Source organism: Hippoglossus hippoglossus, chromosome 9 (assembly GCF_009819705.1).
Source record: "Hippoglossus hippoglossus isolate fHipHip1 chromosome 9, fHipHip1.pri, whole genome shotgun sequence".
In the NCBI taxonomy this organism is placed as follows: domain Eukaryota; kingdom Metazoa; phylum Chordata; class Actinopteri; order Pleuronectiformes; family Pleuronectidae; genus Hippoglossus; species Hippoglossus hippoglossus.
The window spans coordinates 12,817,850-12,838,676 of NC_047159.1; the positions used below are offsets into that span (position 1 = coordinate 12,817,850).

Here is a 20,827-nt window from a genome sequence, read left to right on the forward strand (position 1 = left end):
GAGACTCAGGGAAACCGCAAACAGCTGTTGAGCCCAGAAGGAGGGGCGCAAACAAGAAGCAGAGGAAATACTTAATCATAAATAAACGAAGATTATTCTACTTCAGTAAAATCGGTTTATTCATATTTAGTTAAATAATACCTACAAATAATACGGTGTTACATTTGTACCACTGTGGTGGCTGAGTTTTGCGAGTTTGATAAAAATAGATTATTGAACTACGCTGGTATTTCTTTCTGAAGTTGGATCAGTAATAAAAAATAATAATTAATTGTTGGTGAAGGAAAGAACAGTGATCGTTAAAAACACATAGAAAATAGTGCAACAGACGGAAAGGTATCCAACCTGGCAACCCCACGAGAAATTTCTGAAACAACTCGTCCCCTCTGTGTGGAGCGCAGCGACTCATTCCCGTATTTTTGCTTGTCAGGCGAGATTATTTATAAACCTTGCACAGCCAAAACATGTCGGATCAATAATATATATCGGGATAAAATCAAAGATCGATACTAACAAAGTAAGCTTTACTCGGGCTTCACTTCTGTCTGTCCTTGTGAAAAAGACGCACCCGCCTTCGAAGCCTTCGACGGAAGCTGCGGCTGGAAGGCAACGCTGAGGGAAAACTTCTACCGCGGACCCACAACAACCCGCCAAATTACAAAGCGAACACAGTCGAGTTATGAGGATTGTGTTTCTGTCATATTTATCTGCGTGTTCACGGTGAGTCACTGCAAACTGTTCCTACACGTTAACCCGCATATGAACCGTTACCCGCAGGTCTCAACAGTCTGTCTTCAATGCTGTAGGTTTGTACTTCTCGTCTCAACCGCTAGCATTAGCGTTATCACAACATTGAGTCGACGCTCAAACGCTACTGTGACACTAGATGCTAACTTAGCTAGCCCTGTCAATGTAGCATTCCAAGTCACATTCCAAGTTTAACAGCGGAATAAGAAACGGCTCCGTTTTCTTCCGCGTCAGGTGAAGCTCAGAATGGCGACGTGGAGCGACGTGGAGCTTCTGACCAGCGAGGACACGAGCACGGTGCGGTGTTTGGGGAGCGTGTCCCGGGAGGAGGGTGGCAGCGGCTTGTACCAGGTGGACACGCTGGTCAAGATCTCCACTGCCAACGAGGTAACGTCTCATAACCACTACAACACGAACTGTACTCCACTAGTAAAGCCTATCCTCATAAAGCAGTGATCAATGACTGGGTGGACATGCTCTCTCTCTCTCGCAGGTGCTCACGGATCCCTGCCTCTCCTCCTCCAGTGGTTCAAACTGGAGCATCGTTGTTGCTGACAAGACAGTCATCCTGTTTGACCAGAGTTATCAGACCATCCTGCTGCTGCTTCACTTTGGTCTGCATCATTGATTTCATGCTCACACCCCCTTCTGCATGCTCACACTGTTTACCATCTGACAGATGTACTTGTACTTTACATCAGTGTTGACAATCGATGCAGCGTTCTCCCTCTACTCCACTGCAACTCAGAAGGAATTGTTTTACTGCGTTACATATGTCGGACAGCTATAGTTACTTCTCAGATGACAGTGACAGCCATGGGCTCTCAAAGGGAGAAGGCTCTGTGAGAAATACCAAGGGGTCCCCGGCAAAAAGGGAAATCATTTGTTTTCAGTACAATTTCATCCATACGTAAAACTCTGAGTGAAGGCATGCCTGTCCTGAATTTCATATACTTCCTGAAAGAAAACATCTCAAACCCCAAATCCTGTGAAAAGGGGGTCCAGTTGGTCTAGTCTGTGTCAGTTAACTGTGTTTGCAAGTAATGTATTGATATTAAACCTTTATCATATTGTTATTGATGATTCTAAGGTTCAGGCACATGCCAGGCTTCAGCATGTCTTTCCAGCAATTAGACATCTCACAGTAATTATTGTTGATTAATAACCAAGATTTATTTTTCAGAAACTGATGTGGACGCTATTGATGCGTGTCTGGATGGACAGTTTCTGGTGGTCTGTGAAAGAAATGGAAATCTTCATTTGATCTATGTTCCCCAAAAGAGAATCCTTCTCACCAGGGTATGCATGTTTTTTTTTATATCTATAAGTCCCACTAAGATTACACTGTGTCTGACCTTATATTGTTATATCCCCATTCTAACTGAATTCACCTTCAACACTTGAAGTACAATAGTCAGCAGTAACAGCCCTGATAACTGTCTTTTTCTAAGGTTATTTTATACTTATGTGTTGTCCTTTTTGTGATTTTCTGTGTTTGTAGGCTTTGGTAGAGAATCCATCAAGTGGAGAAAAGAAAACATATCGCTATCTCATCATAGAAGAGGACAAAGCATCCTTAGGTGAATTTTATGAATGGTTATGAGAAGAATCTTTTGTTACAGATGACTGCATAATTATGTGTGCGGAAAACATGAAGGAATTTGGAATTCATTCTCTAGCTGTTGTACAGTGTTGGATTTTTTTAAAGTTGTGAACTGTGTTTTTCTGGTTGGCAGGGATGTACCATGTTTTCCTTCTCATTAAGGATGGGTTTTTCCACATCACAAACCTTGCTTTGGCAAAGATCGAGAAAGGTATCAAAATATTAGGCACAGTCGGTTTACAGTTTTCTTGGAGCCACTTGATTTTTGACCTAATTAAAATGTATTTTTCTTTTGCCAACCTAGCCATTGAAAAAATGGATTTGGGAGCTTTGAAAGAGGTAAGTTATGACAGTCTTCTTTCTATATAATGGTTAATTACATTTCTTTTTGAACAGCACATAAATAATCACTTTTTCCCTTTATGCAGCTTCAGTCTCTCATCAAGATAGACTTCTGCTCCACTGAGGATTACCATGATGAGGGTTGCAGTACTGCAGTGATGTATAATGTGGGCAATGAAATCCACTTACTGATTGGGGTCAGTGATTTTATAATTTACTTACATCCTGCCATTATATGTTGGTTCCTATATGTTGGTTACATGTCAATGAAAACATTCTTAAAGGAACAAATACAACAAATTCTTCTTCTTGTACCATGATACTACAAATATTTATTGCTCACTTTATTTTAGTCACTGCTCATACTGTGTCATTTCTCTGCATTTCATATTGGACTAAAGTCTGTGGCAGTGCTCACCTTTGTATAAAAACCGGAATGGTATTTACTCCTTACATAAAGCAGTAACATTATTATCTTCAAAGGGGGATAAAGAAAATGTTGTGACTCACTGGATGATGGACCCTCATCAGGCCAAGATGAGTCTTGCTCAATCCGTCAACAGTAACTTAATTCCAGGTAACCTTCAGTAAATATTGTGGCTACACATTTTTAATGTTTCATTTTGTGAGACGCTGAATATTTATTATTATCATAATATTAACATTTCTCTTCTGGAATCAACAAATGATGATTGTGTGGAATCAGCTTTTTGACATGTGCACTACAATTTCAAGTGTTAGGTTAAAGAAAGAAGTAATACAGAAATACAAAATTTAAATGCCAGAGTTGTGATATAACAATGTTCTCTTTATGTTTTAAAGGCGTGAGAAAAATGGTGGTGGTGGAAAATCTCTTGTATCTTCTTGACACTGAGGTGAGTTTAGTGGTGTCTCCATGTTATTGTTTGATATACCAGTAGATGTTATTCAATCATAAAGTACTTGAAGTTTACATATAGATTTCCTAATGTTTTTTCTTTGGTTTCAGGACGTCCTGAGTCTTTGGGACCTGCATTTCCTCGTCATGATTCACTGTTGGCCTGATCTTGTCATTCACGACTTTGAACTCACCACTGAATGTGGCTCTGCTTCTATGGTGGCGTATGTATCAGTGTTTAATCACATACTGTTGCTGTTGATAATATACAGAGGGCAGTGCCTCCTTTTAAACAACGCTAAAAGAAGTAAATCACTATGTTTGTGTAACAGCCAAGACAAGGGCAGCATGAAGATGATCGCACTGACAAAGCAAGACAGCAGTCAGGTATCAGTACAACTCCTCCTTTTCAAGAAAGTTTAATGAATATTGTAAATATTGTCTTATATATTACTCTAAACTTGATCTGCTGGTTTAAAATATTTTTAGATCAACTCGCTACAAATTCGATTTCTGCCCTCCATGACGATTTGCTACTCTCTGGATGTCTCCTCAGTCTCTTGTCTTGTCCAGACAAAGATAAACATGGTAGATGAAAAAACATAATTGAATTATGATATGTATGGATTTTGCTTGTGCTATTTCTTTTTGTTGAAATTGTTGTTAATTTAATTAAATTGCTTTGTCCTCTGATTTCAGGACACAATTTATTTAGTTGAGGGGATTTGTCAGAACCCAGAAAGGTAGGAAATGTTTTGCGTGATTAGTATGAAGTTGAGCCACAACTCACATGTTAAGGTAAATGTTTTAAAATCATCAATGGTCTTTTTTTTTTTTTTAAATAGCGAAAGAGAGAATATATCGTCTGTTGTTGTCAGATGCTTCACAGAGGCGTTGCCTGAAAACAGGTATCTAATTTTACTACATAGACACATACATTGCTTCAGTAACTGCCGATGTAATCTGATTTTCTTGACTTTTCTATTATTCCCAGACTAAGCAGACTTCTTCACAAACACATGTTTGAAGAGGCTGAGAAGTTTGCCATCACATTTGAGCTGGATTTAGAGGTTTGTGTGTCTGTCTTGTAAAGTGTGACAGTCATGTGATGGGGGCTTTTTGCCCTCGTCCCTGAGTGTTCATTAGGGTAATATATGTTTTTACTATTTGACCAAAGAAGTGGGATTTTTAAAGTAGAAATACTTTACAAGTAGTATTATTACTGTAGAATAGAGGTGCAGTGGGTGATCATTTCCAAGCCTAACATGGGCTACACACAGCAAACTGTCCTGTTTTTGTTCAGCTTGTTTATAAGGTGAAGCTCGACTTTGTGCTGGAGCAGCTGGCCTCTGCATCGGTGGGTGGATATGGACAAAATGTGTGGTCTGAACTTGTGGATGAGGCCAAAACCAACCTGATGAAGATCACAGTGAGTGTAACATCGCTCTATTTGAGTTGTCTCAGTATTTGATCTACTCTCAGTTTCCTGTTCCAGTGTGTTGATTATACAGAACATTTTATTAGTGCCAAGTATCAACCTGCTTCTAAATAGAGGTTCTTTTTTGCGATGCCTAGGATGAGCAGTATGTGGTGGAATACTGCCTCAAGGCGCCATGGCCAACCTTTGACACAGCAGAGAAGATGCTGAACCACGCTGCCACACGATACTCGTCTTTACAGATCCAAGAGGCCTTGGCCAGACTGGCAACGTTCTGTAGCCTCTACAGCCCGGACAATTTCAAGTAGGTTCAGTGGCCAACAGTTTGTTTTTGGGCGGCTGTGAATGGGGGAAAACTACTTCTTTGAGGGGCGGATAAGACTGAAAAATCACTATGAAAGTGGTCCAATTACCATATGTTACACAGTAAAAATGTCTGTATTGCAGTTTGTCCATTTATGCACATTCATTTGTGACCTCCGTATGCTTCTCTGTCACCCATAGTGGCATTGCCTGGATCGAGTTTCTGAACAGCACTGACATTTTAGGAGACATTCTGACGCACTTAAGAGAAGGAGACATGAAGGGTGCTCAGCTCCTTTGGCTCAGATATGAGGTAATAAATGATTAAATCATCAAAAGGACTGATCAAAGTTCCCCATTATCATTGTTGCGTATATACACTACAACAATAATGCTGATGCTTAAATTCGATCCTTACATCAATAAAAATGGCCAAACAAACAAAGCAAATTTTTTGTGAGAAACATTGTAGTCTTGTGTCAGTTGTGATGTTGTTTACTGTTGTGTTTTGTGACAGGGTCAGGTTGGATTGGAGTTTGATGAGCGCCAGCTTGAAGCTGTGCTCAGTGCCATCCCAGAGGATGTGACGTCCCAAGATCTCTGTCCATGGTTTAGGACAGTTGTTGTTCCCTTTGTGAGGAGAGCTCTCCCAACAGGACAAGTACGATATGTCCCTTCAAGCATAAAGTACTTGTCTTCACCATGTGCTCCTATGTTTTCAGTAGTAACATTTATTGTCTTTATCATAGAGAATCCTGGCAAGATGGCTAGAGCAGAGGGCAAGGAATCTGGAGCTGACAGAAAAGGTAAAATGAGAAAGCAGCAGCGATTATCCATGTTGATTTGGACGATGCAAGAATAGCAATGCAAGCTAAAAACATAGATAATAATAATTAGTGAAGTAAGGGAACATACTGTTTATCAGTTGTTCAAATCTTTCTAGATTACTGTATTTTTTTCAATGAGTTGTGTAAAACACAAAAGCTTTGAGTCAGTCACCTTAGTCAAAACAACAATGATGAATGTAACTTGTTTTTCCAGGGAGCTTGGCCACAGAACGGGTTCGACTTGGCTGTGCTTGGACTGCCCTCTTTATGGACGTGGATGAAATCTGTAAGTTGGCCACATTTCCTGTATGTGCTTTGAATGACAGTTTGTACTCTCTCAGTTATGATCTCCCTGTGAGCATATATGTAACTGAATAAGCAAGACTAAATTTGTTTCATTTTTTTTATCAGGATGATAATTACGATGCAGAGGAGATCGAGAATCTCAAGTCCCTGGTGTCGAACCTCCGTCAGCTGCTGGACCTTCACCGTAAATATAGCTGCAGGCTTTCACTTTCGGTCTTTGAGAAGGTGTGTCTTTTATTAGTGGTGTAATCTAATTACACCTGCGCTTCAATTAAATATTTAGCAAAACTTACAAAACTGGATAAAATAGCAATGAAAACTATGTCAGTAAATAATGTGCGTCTCGAGATTTTAGTAGACATCTGATGGGGCTTTCACTTTTATTAGAAATTTCCAACATTCAACCAATTGTGTGGGGAAAAGTTTAAATTCAAACTGTAAATATACATCAGACTATCTAAAGTATATTTGCCTTAGAATCCAGCAGAGGGCGCTCACTATCATTTAAAACATATTCAAACACCTCATGTCAAATTCAGTCAAACTTGATTTTTGAAAAAAGTGACAGCCCTAACATCTGACTAGAGGTATCAAATTGTATCATGTGTTTTTACCATGTTATTTCATAAAATCAAAAAATCAAATGCGAGCTTGTTGCCATGAATCACATCATATTGCAAAATGTTCAGTTTTCACATATAAAAATGGAGCTATATTCTTAGTACATTTTAAGTTAGTTCTGTGTTGTTCCTACTTCAAAACTTTTCTTCTTTTGTGAATTTGAAAGGGAAGTGAACGGAGTGTCGCGTTCTTCATGCTGGACAAAGTGCTGGCTCCAGAGCTGATCGCTGCCACAGTGGAAAACAGCATCCTGCCCTATGCTGAAGAGCATGACATTCCTTTTGATGAGCTACTTCTGCAGTACATCAAGGTAAACCTCCGCCACAGCCTAACGGGTGATTCCACTTTTTATTTTCCTAGTGTGCAATGACACCTTTTTTTCTCCTCTCAATCTCATCTTCACTAGGATCTGCTGGAGCGCTGCAGTTCTCAGACCACAACCCTTTTCACAGAGTGGGAAGCCAAAGCAGTGGCTGTACTTGGCTGCATGACAGATACTGATGTAGGTTTCCCAATAACACTTCACTTACAACACAGTTCACAACATGCTCAAGGTTCATGAGCGCAGGTATTTGAGTTGAAAACCAAACCTGCCTTAACAGCAACAGAAAAGCCAGAAATAAGATGGAGAGAAATGTTTACGTTCCAAATCTCACATTATTGTATTTCCTGTCAGCTGATGGTGGATGCTGTGCTGGAGATCATGCAGAAAGCTGTCGTACCCTGGAGTAATGTGGTGGAAAAACTGGTTCAGCAGTACCTTGAGATGGATGGACCAAAGTATGTTTGTTTTCTTCTCACCTTGAAATAGTTACCTTTTAATGTGACAAATGAACCATCATTTATTTATAAATGTTATACATACATTTATATGATCTTCCTCCGTCTCATTTACTCTCCAGACAAGAGCTTCTAAAGGAGAGCTACCGTCTGATGGAGATAAGGAAACTTCTCCGTGGCTACGGGATCCGTAACTTCAACCTCTCTAACAACACTCAAATTTTGGTATGTTTGATTTAATTAATTAATTATGAGACCTTATGTTATACCTGACTATACATTTTCTGATTCCTATATATCTTCCCCAGACACTGATTAGATACATCCTGAAGCAAGACTTGCCGATGTCTTTAGAAGACTCCCTGACACTTGCGGAGGCTTACAAACTTCCAACCTCGCAGATAAATTATTTGTATCTCATCCAGCTGATTGGTCAAGGCAAGGTATGTTGATCGGTCTGGAAAAATGATATCACCACATTTTATATTGTGTATCTTTATTTTAATTCTTGGCATGTCAGTAGGACGTTTTATTATAATTTTTTTTTTCTGTTTGCAGACTGAGGAATGCATGACGGTCCTGAAGAGGCTGACGTCTGCAGAAGCAGAAATTGTGTTTGAGCGTCTCACGTCCTGGGCCAGGCTGCAGCTGGAGGACAAAGCCCACATATCTGACGAGGTGAGGGGAGGGACAATGGTTTGTGTCTGAAATAAAAGTTAATTTGCATTTTAAGTACATGTATACAAGGCTCAATTTTGTTCAAGTAGATTCAATTTAAAGACAGTTGAGTTCATACTTGGTTATTTTTTAAGCTGCTTTATAAAACTAAAGGGTTAGGGTTAAGGTTGTTCTTGCTCAGAAGCAAATGTTACTTCAATGTGGCATCTCTGCTATGGCTGACAGATATCTGATCTGATGTACCAGGATTTTTCCTGTGTATCTAATAAAACAAAACCCATGTGCTCACATGTTCACATACACAGCGCAAATATGCATGGAAGTAGATCATACTTGAAATGTTCACCTCAAGATGTGAACATAAAAAGTAGAACAGCATTATGGTGACCGTAGTGTTCATTCTGGCAGTTTATACATCTGAACTGTCTCTTGGCCTTGCCTTAACAGCACAAGAAGCATAAGATGGTCATAGCTCAGGTGATGGTGGAGGCTCTGAAATACCTGCACATCATCCAAAAACGTAAGTATTCACTCAACTCAATTCTCAACATACACAGCAGGGGGACACAGGGAGCACAGTCCGGCACACTTTGAAACCTAATCATTACATAACTGATACTGATGCTTTAGGAACGTGTTTTTTTTTTTGCTATCTGGAGCAGTAAAACATCAAAGCTATTTAAAGCACCTTTTGTATTCCTGTAATCTGTAATGATATAAAAACAGCAATGATTGTCTCAAGACAGCTTACAGACAAAAATTAGGGAAATAAATCTTAGAAAAGTGGATCTGAACATCTGTTTCATGTCTTCTGCAGATGATGCTCTTAAAAGCATGGAGTGTGAGAACAACCTCATCATGTTCAAGGCGATCGCTGACCTACAGGTGACCTGCTGTTAAGCAATGTTTTTAAAATGATATTCTATCTGTTCTTTCGTTTTGTGTTTAACCTGCAGCCTTTTTGTCTACTTCTCCATCAGGAGGACTTTGATGTTTTCTTCACGCCATCTAACTATGAGGATCCAAACATCAGAAAACAAATCCAGGACCATCACATCACAGCCTATGAAAACACTCATGGTCGCCGTTCATCTAAGGGGAAATCTATGACAACTCCGGTTGTGGCTAACGATCCAGATGGCAAAACCAAGACGATATCCACAGAAGCTGGATTACGTCGTCTAGGAAGACAGCTGCAGCGCACTGAACAGGAGCTCTGGTCTGACTTGGCCCTGCGAGCGTTGAGAGTGGGCAAGGTGGACAAGGCCCTCAAGATCCTCAGGTTTGCACATGTGGATGCTGCGCCATGAGTATGAGTATGAATGCGGCGGTGGGAAACAGTTAGGGCTAGTAATCTTTCCACCTATGTTTTCTGTATATAATATTTAAAGTGCTTCAAGGTATTTGGAGAATCTCATGTTTCTTTTTTTGTTATGTTGTGTCTACAGTGAGCTGTATGAACACCACTGTAACACCAGCACAGGGAAAGTTTTGTTCACTGCTGCCAAGACGTTATGTCAGATGCTTGAGGCAGATGTGCCCATGGTGCTTCCTGATAACACAGACTTGCCAGCAATCATCCATGATCTGGCCGGTCAGGCCATCACAGTGTGCCACTCAGGTAAAGAACACATAACAACAATGTTCTCGTTGTGCGTGCGGCTGCGTGCGTGCAGCTTTGACCACCTGATGGTGTTCCGATTTTGAAGGTGTTGGTTTAATCACGTGCAGTGAAAACTGCTTCAGTTTCAAATGACATAAATATAATCACTCTTCCAGATTTGCTCCTGGACTGTCTTGAGCTTTGCAAGTGCACACGGATAGCCATGGATGTCTATCACCAGTGTCAGTTATCAGACAACTATGGCTTTATAGCAAAGGTCAGTATCTTATCTTTTCCCAAAGAATAACAAGTTACTTTGCTTTTACTTTATTTCAGTCTGGTTATATTTATTTCGGTCTATGCACTTTCTTTAAATCAACCATAATGTTTTACTTATTTTTAATTGTTTATGACATGGTGGATTTAGACAGAATTTGAAGAGTTAGTTTCTGCATTCACAGTAAGACTTGCAATATAATATACATATCTTAAAAGTTAAATATTTGTCCAAAAAGAAACCAGCAAGAAAATGATGTCATATTAGTACATTCAATAAATGTTTCTTTGTCACAAATCAGCTGACTTTGTATTTCAACTGTGTCATATCACAGGATTTGACCTTGGAGGCAGAAAAAGATCCACATTCTCAATGGAGTTTCCAAGACGTTTTTAACGAAGACTGCATTGTTCTGGACCCAGTGTCGGTGCTCCCTGTCCAGTATGAAATTACCAACTGCCTGCTGCCGATATCTTGGGGTAGGAAGATGCTTAAATGTATCATTTATTTAATGTCCTTGTTAGGATATCATCACTTTAGGCATACTGCAGCTGGCTGGTTTAATCCGTTGCTTCCCCTTCTTGCAGATGCCAAACTTCACCCACTGGACTGTTCCTGTCTTTCCCACTGCTCATTTGAAGATGGTAGGCATTCAAATACATTCTTCCATTTTCTTTCTTCCTAAAGTTGTAGTTTTGAATGTTTACCTTGTGTCTTGTCTGGTCCTACATGTAGGTTCAAACTACCTGCGGCCCCTCCTGGGCCCTCTAGCCAACATGTTACAGATGTTGCAGGAGTGCAGTCAGCTGGAGCTGGCTCTCAGAGTGCTGGTCAACTCGTATGGCAGCTGCCTGCAGCACGTCACCTCCAATGTTATGGACATAAAGCTAAGCATGCAGGTATGACTGCAACACGTCCGGTGGTGCTCTGAATGCTAGTGCTATTATACCCTTATAACATCCTCGTTTGTTTTTCAGCTTTATGATACCCAAGAGCTTAAGAAGTACAATATATGCCTGAATGATCTCCAAAAGTCAACCACATCCTCTCTAAATGCTGTGGCTGTGGCTCTGTTGAACAAGGTGTGTTCTTTTCCAGTGTCATGAGAGTAGAAGCATATTCACAGAATGTTTGTGCATTTTTAAATAACTATATCTGTATTTTCTATGTGCCGCAGGTGTTCAACTGGAGAGTGGTCGATTGTGATCTTGCCATTGGACTCTGTACGCTGCTCTCCAAAGCAGAAGTCTTCAAAACACTGTGGAAGGTTATTGACAACACCTGGCAAAACTACGACAAAATCCTGGTAGGCCAGATGCTCACTGTTCTTCTTTATGTGCATGTGTATGTGCAGTTCTCCATCCTTGTTATACTCTGCAAATCTAATCAGCGGCTCTGTCTTGATTATTTCAGGCTGTGGCAAGAATCGGAGCCAATCTCTGCTGCTTGTACAATGAGCCAGAGGAACAAGAGAAGTTTCTTTCGGTCATCACTGACGCTGACTGGGGCATCAAGCTCGGAAAATTTGAGGTAATACAACTTTTTGGCCAAGGGCAGTCTGATCAGAATTAACGTTTCTATAGAATTAGTGAATCAATATATTTTGTATTTCCCAAGGGGCTGGCCCTCCTTAATGTCTTTATCAACATGTGTACCCTTACTCTGCTGCAGATTTCCATCCAGCCAGTGTTCCGTCAGCAGCCTGAGATGAAGAGTAGTCTGATCCCTGTCCTGGTGAAGAACAGGAGAATTACTCCAGACATTATTCTCCAGTACTGCAGGTAGGCAGCTCACTCTGCATTGTCATATTTTCAGTTCATTGCAATGTGGAATATAAAATGTATTTTTGGGTCCAGACTGTGCTAAAAGTCTCTTGCGTATATCTGCAGCACTTTTGGTTTGGACCGCGACAGTGTCATCAACCAGTACATCACCACCTTACTGCTGCTCCAAGAGGACGAGGAAGGTGCTGGTGACCCAGGTGCGGGACAGGTGGAGGTGCAGCCTCTGTGTCCTGCAGATGCCCTGGAGCGAGTCCTGCAGATAATCCCGATGTTACACAGCACCAGCAAGCTGACTGAAAGTCTCTGTGCTGCCCTTTTCAAGGTTTGAGCATTGAAGAGGGTGGAATTAGAAGAAGGATATTCAGAGTAGCTTCTCATTGATGCGAGGGGTGTGAGTTAATGATTTTTAAAGAGAGAAATGTTTTCAAATTTAAGATTGGGATAGAATTTATTTATTTATTTTTTTCACCTAGATGCTGATTCAAGAAAAACATAAAACAATCATATTTAATTAATAGTCATTCTTTAAAATATAGAAATACAATTATCCACAATGGCAAATAGATGCAACACAAGACTGTAACTGTTGTAATATTAAATTCTGTTCTTTCCCAAACACAATTTAATATGGCTATTCACAAAATGCCTTTCTCATACAGCTCAGCCCTTACAACTATGAGAGGATTGAAGTAGTGCTGAAGATCATACAGGCTGCAGATGACAATGTCACCAGCTTTTCTTTAAGTCAGGTAAAAAAAATATACTTTTTATATTAAGTAGTTCATTGTTGTTATTATTCCACAGAGTTGTAAACAATATATTTTTTAATGCCCAGGCCGTGGCCCTCCTTCAGCACCTGAAATCCTACAAGCGAGTCGCCCCTCCATCAGACATGGAGAACACATATCTCCTGGAAAACAACCTCCTGCCAAACCACCTTTCCAACAGCAGACTGCCCTTCCACCTGCTGATGCAGACCAAACATTACTGGAAGATCATCTGTGAGTCAGAAAATGTAGTCGTCCGTCCTTCTGTCTGTCCCATTGTCCCAAAACGTCATGAAGGCCTTGAGAGAATTTCTTCAAATTTGGTTCAAACGTTCACTTGGACTCAAAGATGAACTGATTAGATTTTGGTGGTTAAAGGTCAAGGTCACAGTGACCTCATGTTCTTGTGAACGTGATATATCAGGGACATCCATAGTGAATTTCATTACATTTGGCACAAACGTTCAACTGGTTTCTAGGAATACCTGATTAGATTTCAGTGGTCAAAGGTCAATGGTCACAGTGACCTCATGAGTCTTGAAATATACAATGTATGTAGACTGAAACTGCACTGAGTGGCAGAGGCCTACGATCACACGGCGGTAATTTTAGTCTTATTTTTATTCTCAAGTATTATTGCTGACAAACTCAAATTACTCTTGTGATGAGTAATCTATTGATGTTTTTAGATTTGCTCTGTTTACCTCTTGGCATCAAGTCAGAATTACTTCCTTACTTTCTAATTTATTTAACCACCGGTAAATCAGTCTGCAGTTGTGTTCCTAAAGTGGGTGATAGATAGATTCTAAACATTTCTCTTCTTTGTCAAGCCTCTGATGACAAGATGTTTATTTTTATTGTTAATATTTAAATGTATTATTAGTTAATGAGATGTGTTAAGCCTGAGGAAACTAAACTACTTTTCTGTTAAGGTCCTGAGCTCAGTGAGGAGACCTTCCCCACTCTTCTTCTGATTAGCAAACTGATGAAGGTACAGCCCACTCCCCTAACATGTAGTCTTTAAAAATCACAAAATTTTAAGATTATTGTCCATTAGGTTTGACTGTTTTGGAGTTTATGCATACCTTCCTGTCTCTTTCCAGGTGAGCATTGACAAGTTATACATGTCGTCAGCGAACCATGTGTTTGAGAAGAAGATGAAGCCTCTACTCTTAGAGCAGAAGAAAAAAGGTCAAAATCAAGGCTACAAGAAGGAGACCTTCAAGGTGGCTAAGACCATGATGAAGTACATCCACTGCATCCAGAGCCCAGAGTGGGCAGCTGCCACCGCCCACAAAATCACCCAGGAACTGCCACCAGGTCTAACCTACAGATCAGCCACTACGCTCCACAGCTCAGTATGTTTGTATATATGCACTCAATTGTTTTCTCCTCTCTACAGGCAACGAGAAGGCTCATTCACTCAGGTTCTGTTTGGGTCTCGGGGATGCATGGCTGAAAGATCCAAACCTTGAGGTCAGTATGTGTTTTTCACCTGGAGAAAATTCTCTCTCTATCTAGGAAATGTATTCATGTACATTAGTTTGTTTTAATCTACTTCCCCTGGATCCCATGCAGGAGTCAGCGCGGGCCCGAGGGGAGACCTTTCTTTCCAAGCTGAAGCTGCAGTTCCAGCGTTCGGCCACTGAGAATACGTTGATTGCCAACCAGCTGAACAGCCCAGAGCATCTGAAACTGACCGGGATGCCGGCCAGGCTCATAGTGGCCCTGTATGAGCACAGCAGCGTGGATCTGCGCTACAGAGAGTCAGGAGGTCAAACTTATCCTGGTGAGTACACTTAAGTTAAGAAGCTAAAGTAAAGTTCCACAATGTGATCAGCTTTATTCTCTTATGAGCTCAACACCCACATAAGTCTTTTTAAGTCCATTTTGCTCTTCTGCATTCCATGGCACTGACCCGTTTGCAATAAGCTATAAATAGTTTTCCACTTAACCTCTCTGCACCATACTTCCTCAAAAGGCATGATGAAATTGTTTGGTATGCTGTGACCTGGAGGAGGAAATAAACAATGTGGGATCTTTTTTAAACTGGATCCTTCGTCTCTGTCTCAGACATCCACACTGTGATTAAAGAAATAGCTGCAGTCAACAACGTGGATCTCCTGAAAATCCGAAACATGATGCTGGAAAAGTGGATCTGCAAAACAGGCCCTGTTGTTGCTAAGGTTTGACAGGCTTAGCTCATCCCTTTAGCAACGTTTCATTCACTACTACTACAATTTAATTTAGATTTTGTACATTTTTGACAATTGTTTTCTTTAATAAAGGATATTGGTAATCATGAATGTGTCAGCAACATTGAGGAAGACCCAGACTTAATGAGGTAATGACATCCCCGTTTTTGTTTGCAGCACTTTGCATCTGATTACCCTCTTGAATTACTGTTTATTATCAAAAAAGTGTAAATATGTGTTAAATATTTTTATTGAACTAAAAATTGAAAGTATTAAGGTCACTTAAAGGGGGAAAAAATCAGTACAGTTATTATATTACAAGAATAAAGTTGTAATTTTAAGACACATGCCATTTTAGAAGAGGGAGATTAGAAGATCAGCTTGTCGCCTGTGTTAAAAAAATGAATGTGGAGCCTCTTGTTAAATTCTACTTTAACTGAGTCTATTCTGACGAAAAACCACACAGACTTGCAGGAAATGGCCTCTTTGGTGGAGGAGGAAATGTTTGTTAGTGGTCGACTGTGATCTTATCGTTGTTACATCTGTGAGATATTTAAAGAGGATTTTTAGTTTAGTTAGTTGGACTTTGGATCCAGAAGGAGTGGAACTCCAGAAAGCATAAGTTGTCCTTGCTGGTTATTTCCTAAAAAAATGTATTTCATATTTAGATTTTTTTTTGGTTACAACTTAATTCTTGTTATCTCAGAATGAATGAAACTCGCCTTTGCATTTTATTGTACTTCAGGTTAGAGACTGAATTTTTTAAAAGACCTAAATGTGTCTGTGACCAGAATGTGTCCCTTCAGTTTATTTTGCTTTTTAAAATGTCCTCAGGGTGGTGTACATGCTGCATTCTTTCCCCGTGGATGAAGCCGTCCGTCTTCTAAATCCTATCCTATCTGCTGAAACCTGGGTGAGGAATACATCACAATTGAGTCGGTAACAGTTAAAGATTCTGGAGAAAGTGGCTTCTATTTAATTTTGGATTTTCTCCTGTAGCCCCTCAGCACTTCTGGGCCTCGCTTGACCTTCTGCCATCGGACTCGAGCGCTGCTTTGTCTCGTTCGCCTCGTTGATGCGGATACGCTGGAGGCTCGGCTACAGATCCCTAGGACCAAAATCCAGTACGAGGCCATGATAGCTATTAATCAGTATGAACTTAAGTTAATATGAATCAGGTTTATAATCATCCATTCTTCTGTATTTCATATCTCACGCAGCTTTTACCTGAAGTGCTACATCTTTGTCTCTCAACTGGAGGCATTAAACATCCCCTACACGTTGCAGTCTTTCCTCAGTAGTCCCAAAGAAGGCTTAGTGAAAGGGCTGTGGAAGAATCACAGTCATGAGCCACAGGTACTGTCTCTTTTCTCCATTTTTAGATTCGATATTTTATAAATGTTACAAGCATCACACAGGCTGTATGCAGAGAACCTAAAACACCTTTGTGCCACCTGGTTTCAGGCGGTGCGTTTAGTGGCAGACCTGTGTTTGGAGTATCAGGTGTATGACCCTCAGCTGTGGAACAGTCTGCTCCAGAAGCTGCTCAGCTTCAACTTGGTACAAACTCATGAGCCTTGATTTATATTAACTCTAACTCAATTCTCACTCATTTGTGATCTCTGTCTGTAGTTTGTTTCTAGGTGTGAAATACAACTTTCATGTATTTATTATCTCCCCTCAGATCAGCCACCTCCAGAGGGTGCTAGAGGCAGTTGTAGCTGTGCCTGCACTGTGGGAGGTAAGGTTTAAAACTCATATGTTGTTTTCATTTTCATACATAATGTTAAATGTATATATTAAATATATGACTTATCACTAAAACAAAACACAAGAAACATAACTGACGCAACCTGCACCAGAAGCAGTGCTCAGATATACGCCTGCCTAGAGCGGATATGTTTGTTTTATCAATTACGGTTTTGTGGCCTGGGTGAAACCAAGAAAGATGCCGTCAACAACTCGTTTCTTCACCACTAAACCACCGGATATCCTGTTCCAACATATGATGAGCCAAGCGTTTTATGAAATTTTTCCTTTTGTTTCTTTGATGTATTTATTGAATTATTTTATTCTCGCCCCAGATAACTAGTTTCTCCAGGACCTGGAGGAGTATGATACTGGCACCTTTTGTCTCAGGTACTAGATTTATAACTTAAATTCACCTCTATTGACAAACAACATGGATTTACTTTTTAATCGTACAACATTCTGGTAAAAGTACATAATTTTGTTAGGCTTCAATTTGATAATGTAAATGTTTTCACTGGTTGGTAAATCTCTGAAATGCTCCTCATTGTGTCATCTCTTTTATTTTGGTGACAGCTTCTGTTCCCCTGAGTCCTGATCAACAGGCAACACTCTACAGGACCTTTGTTCTCCTCCTCAAGTAGGATTTAGTTATGTTCTGTTAGTTATATCTCCCAATGTAAAAAAATTAATTGGAACAAAACTAATCCTGGATCTTCCCCCTGATCAGGATCCTTGCCTGAATTTAATCAGGTCTTTCTCAACCCATGTGTCATCCTTCCACCACGTCTCCTAGAAATCCATTCAGTAATTTTTGTATAATCCTCTTGACAAACAAACAAACCAACAAACAGACAGGGAAAAATGTAACTTCAAAAACAGAGCTAACAAATTCCAGTATATCAAACCTGGCTGCATGAAACATTTGGAAGAGACCTTTATTCATTTATCAAACATGGCAGCGATGACCTGAATAATGTGTCATATTTACTCCAGTTGTGCTGTCGTCTTTCTTCCCAAGGTGCCCCTTCCTGTTGAATTTGGACCTGATAGGAATTGCAAATCGCTTTGCACAGTTCAATCTGCCCGCCTTTGCCCTGGGAACTCTCCTTCTCATCCCCTGTGCCAATAAAAAGGCCCAGCAGATCCAGGTGAGTACGTCCATGTCAGTACAACATGTTAGAAATAACAGATTGGAAGAACATTCACTTTTAAATGTAAACACACACTTTGAGCACCTGTGTGTTTTTGCTGCTTGCAGGGCTTTCTGTCCGTCTGCAACCCAGTCACCGTCCTTGAGCAGGTGGAGGAACTTATGAACACTGGTGAATTGGCTGGAATCCCCTCACAGGTTTGAGCTTTATTTAGGTTACATGTGTATTTAGACTCTTTGTGCCACAGAAGAACCGACATGTCAACTGTTATCAAGCAGGGTGACTGCAGGTCCTTAAGTCTTAATTTTACAAGAAAATGCCTTAAAAGTTGTTTTAAGGTTTTAAATTCAATTTCACAATTAAAAGGCCTTAAAAAGTCTTACATTTTTGTCCGTTTCAGAGTACACACAGAGTATGTTGCATATGTGCCTATAGCAGCGTCACATGTTTCTGTGTAGGTGTTAAACAGGAAACCCAGTTCAAAGCTTTTGAAGGTGTTAGCTTTATTGCTTGCACTAAAATCTGCTTTCGTTTCTGAAAATGTATAATTAAAAACCACACTTCATGCAGAGGTGTGTCTGTGTGAGTGGGTGTTTGCTTGTGTTTCTGAAGTGATACGAGACATCCAGTGCCCTGAAATGTATTTGCATTGTTGCTAGCTTTATTGCCATTTCTTTTTATTTCAATTCAACTGTTACATGATTACATCACATGACATTATTGTCTTTATGACTCCTCAGATCAGGGAAACTGTTCTAACTTTCATCAGCCAAAATGGGCAGCACCAGAAACTGATGAAGACCAAACACTTCAAGCACCTGAAGCAGCTCATGGTGTTAAGTGGCCACCCAGAGCAGGTGAAAGACCTGGTGGACCACCTGATCAGCCAGAACTGGTACGTTTTTTTGCTTATTTAAATGTTGTCTCCCTCTGGCACTAAATATCACAGAGAAGCAACAAACATCTCTGATCTGGCATACTTTTAATTTAGTCTCCAGTGGCTCAGTGTTGGGGAACTTTACTTCCTGCTCCAATGTTCAGACAGTGTACAAAGTTTGGACATGTGTCCTTTTGCCCAAACACAGTTTTTCAAACTGAATTTTGTCACTTCTACAACCAGTTTATCCCCTGAAGGAAGGAAAACTGTACCAGCTGTGTTCTGGGAGTTCTAACTGAGCTATAATGATGTTTAAATATTTGGTTTAATTTTATGTAAATTTATTTGGGGTTTTACAGGGCTTGAAACCTAATGGTGCTCTAGTCAAGTGTGACTGCAAACTGACACCTGGTGTCTGAGGATCTTTGACAGAACAAAACCTACATTATGCTTCTGACCTTTTCAAATGTATGATGCGAGTTCTGCACGTCAACTTCTTTTTATATCTGCTCTTCAGTCAGGATGATGCTGATTCGCTCGTTCGTGAGTACATGAAGCACAGAGAGCATCAGGGAGGGAAAACGCTGACAAACGGCTCCCCGTCGCCAAGCTGCATGAAGGTAACCGGAGCCAGTTTAACCTGGGACAAACACCACGACCATAACATTAAACTGTTATTCATGTGTGGCATTAACACTGTTATTCCACGATCACATCTCTGTGATTATCAGTGATAAGTGAAACACAAAAATAATTCTGCGATTCTACTTTTGGTTTTCAGGAGTTTCTCCAGATGCAGAATGGAGTTTCAGGATGAGCTGGATCGATTCTTTCAGCTGTACATTGTATCATTTATCATTTACTTGGTCCATCTGGAGCAGAGACGCAATATTTGCACTTAACATTTATCTTTGAATTGTTCATGTAATATCTGAATAAATGTCTTTCATTAATGACAATTGTGTGTAGAAATTCTTGAAACAAGTTTAGAAGCAGCAGCAGCTCCTGGCTGTTTTATATTTATAAGCACTTTATTAGGAACTCAGTACTGTTGCTGGCTACAGCCTTCAATCGCTTTGAAAAGCTCAGTTATTTGGAGCATGGATTCCACAGGATGTGAAAACATTTCTTTGACATTTTGCTTCCTGTTGTCATGACTGTCATTTCTGCAGATTTGTCAGCCGCATCATGCAGGGGTCTCCCATTTCACCACATTGATTCAGATCGGAAGTTAACTGAACTCATTAGTCTGTGGCTTGTCAAGTTCATGAAACCAGTGAAAGCAGATTCTGCTGACACAGAGGAAGATGTGTGTAGTTTTCCGTCTCGTGTGGTTGTATTTGGGATTTACCTTTCTGGGAAACTAAAAATGAAAGGAGTTGCTCAAACTAAGGAGTATTAGTCATCTACATACATTTCATCTGTGTGTGTTATTCATGTGAAGCAAGTTATTAAGGAGGATTTGTTTCACTTAGCATTAAAGATTTATCTTGATATAATCAAGTGCATGACAACTAACCAGGGAAAAACTTATTTTTGAAAGAATTATTTTTATCTCAGCCAAGGAGATTATGTTTAACTTGTCAGTTATCAGTTTGTCGGCAGCTGGATTCTTTGTCAAGGTATATGCTCCACTGACTCCCATTCTAGTTTTATATTGGACATTTAAGATTTTTTTTTTCTCTAATATACTAATATTATGTAATGTAACAGCAGGATGCAAGTTAAATGTGAGTTTGTTTTATTTGGTTTATGGATCTCAATTCTTGTGGTGACTTCTGTGTATTTAGTCTGTATAAACGCTTACATGTTGAAACCACATGAAAATAAGATGAGGATAAAAATCTTTATTTCTCATTCCAGCATCGAAGGACAATTCGTTGACCAAAGAGGAAAACA

The 20,827-nt window shown here is 40.0% G+C and overlaps 1 protein-coding gene across 3 annotated transcripts; it reads left to right on the forward strand.

Annotated features, from left to right (window-relative positions):
- Positions 1-19,887, forward strand: kntc1 (kinetochore associated 1). 3 transcript variants are annotated; one of them, XM_034595179.1, is made up of 62 exons: positions 1-720; positions 982-1,134; positions 1,241-1,361; positions 1,931-2,046; positions 2,249-2,327; positions 2,484-2,561; positions 2,655-2,689; positions 2,779-2,889; positions 3,176-3,269; positions 3,515-3,567; positions 3,681-3,793; positions 3,902-3,956; positions 4,059-4,157; positions 4,269-4,312; positions 4,415-4,477; positions 4,564-4,639; positions 4,873-4,998; positions 5,145-5,311; positions 5,512-5,623; positions 5,828-5,971; positions 6,060-6,116; positions 6,352-6,423; positions 6,549-6,668; positions 7,231-7,374; positions 7,471-7,566; positions 7,741-7,844; positions 7,967-8,069; positions 8,153-8,287; positions 8,403-8,522; positions 8,970-9,042; positions 9,340-9,407; positions 9,503-9,804; positions 9,971-10,143; positions 10,302-10,402; positions 10,737-10,881; positions 10,990-11,046; positions 11,138-11,301; positions 11,380-11,484; positions 11,580-11,708; positions 11,816-11,932; positions 12,074-12,183; positions 12,292-12,508; positions 12,846-12,935; positions 13,022-13,187; positions 13,886-13,944; positions 14,057-14,273; positions 14,356-14,429; positions 14,532-14,742; positions 15,027-15,139; positions 15,242-15,297; positions 15,983-16,061; positions 16,148-16,272; positions 16,369-16,504; positions 16,613-16,708; positions 16,833-16,889; positions 17,233-17,287; positions 17,474-17,537; positions 17,919-18,048; positions 18,159-18,248; positions 18,792-18,946; positions 19,446-19,548; positions 19,710-19,887. In XM_034595179.1, exons 2-62 carry the CDS (start codon positions 994-996, stop codon positions 19,743-19,745), a joined length of 6,651 nt encoding a protein of 2,216 aa, XP_034451070.1. In that variant the 5' UTR covers positions 1-720; positions 982-993; the 3' UTR covers positions 19,746-19,887. The 3 variants fall into 3 exon arrangements, with proteins under 3 accessions (XP_034451070.1, XP_034451072.1, XP_034451071.1); XM_034595181.1 differs by lacking the exons at positions 19,446-19,548; positions 19,710-19,887 and adding an exon at positions 19,288-19,433 and having other exon boundaries at positions 107-720; XM_034595180.1 differs by lacking the exon at positions 1-720 and having other exon boundaries at positions 776-1,134.
- Positions 19,888-20,827: the final 940 nt, after the last annotated feature.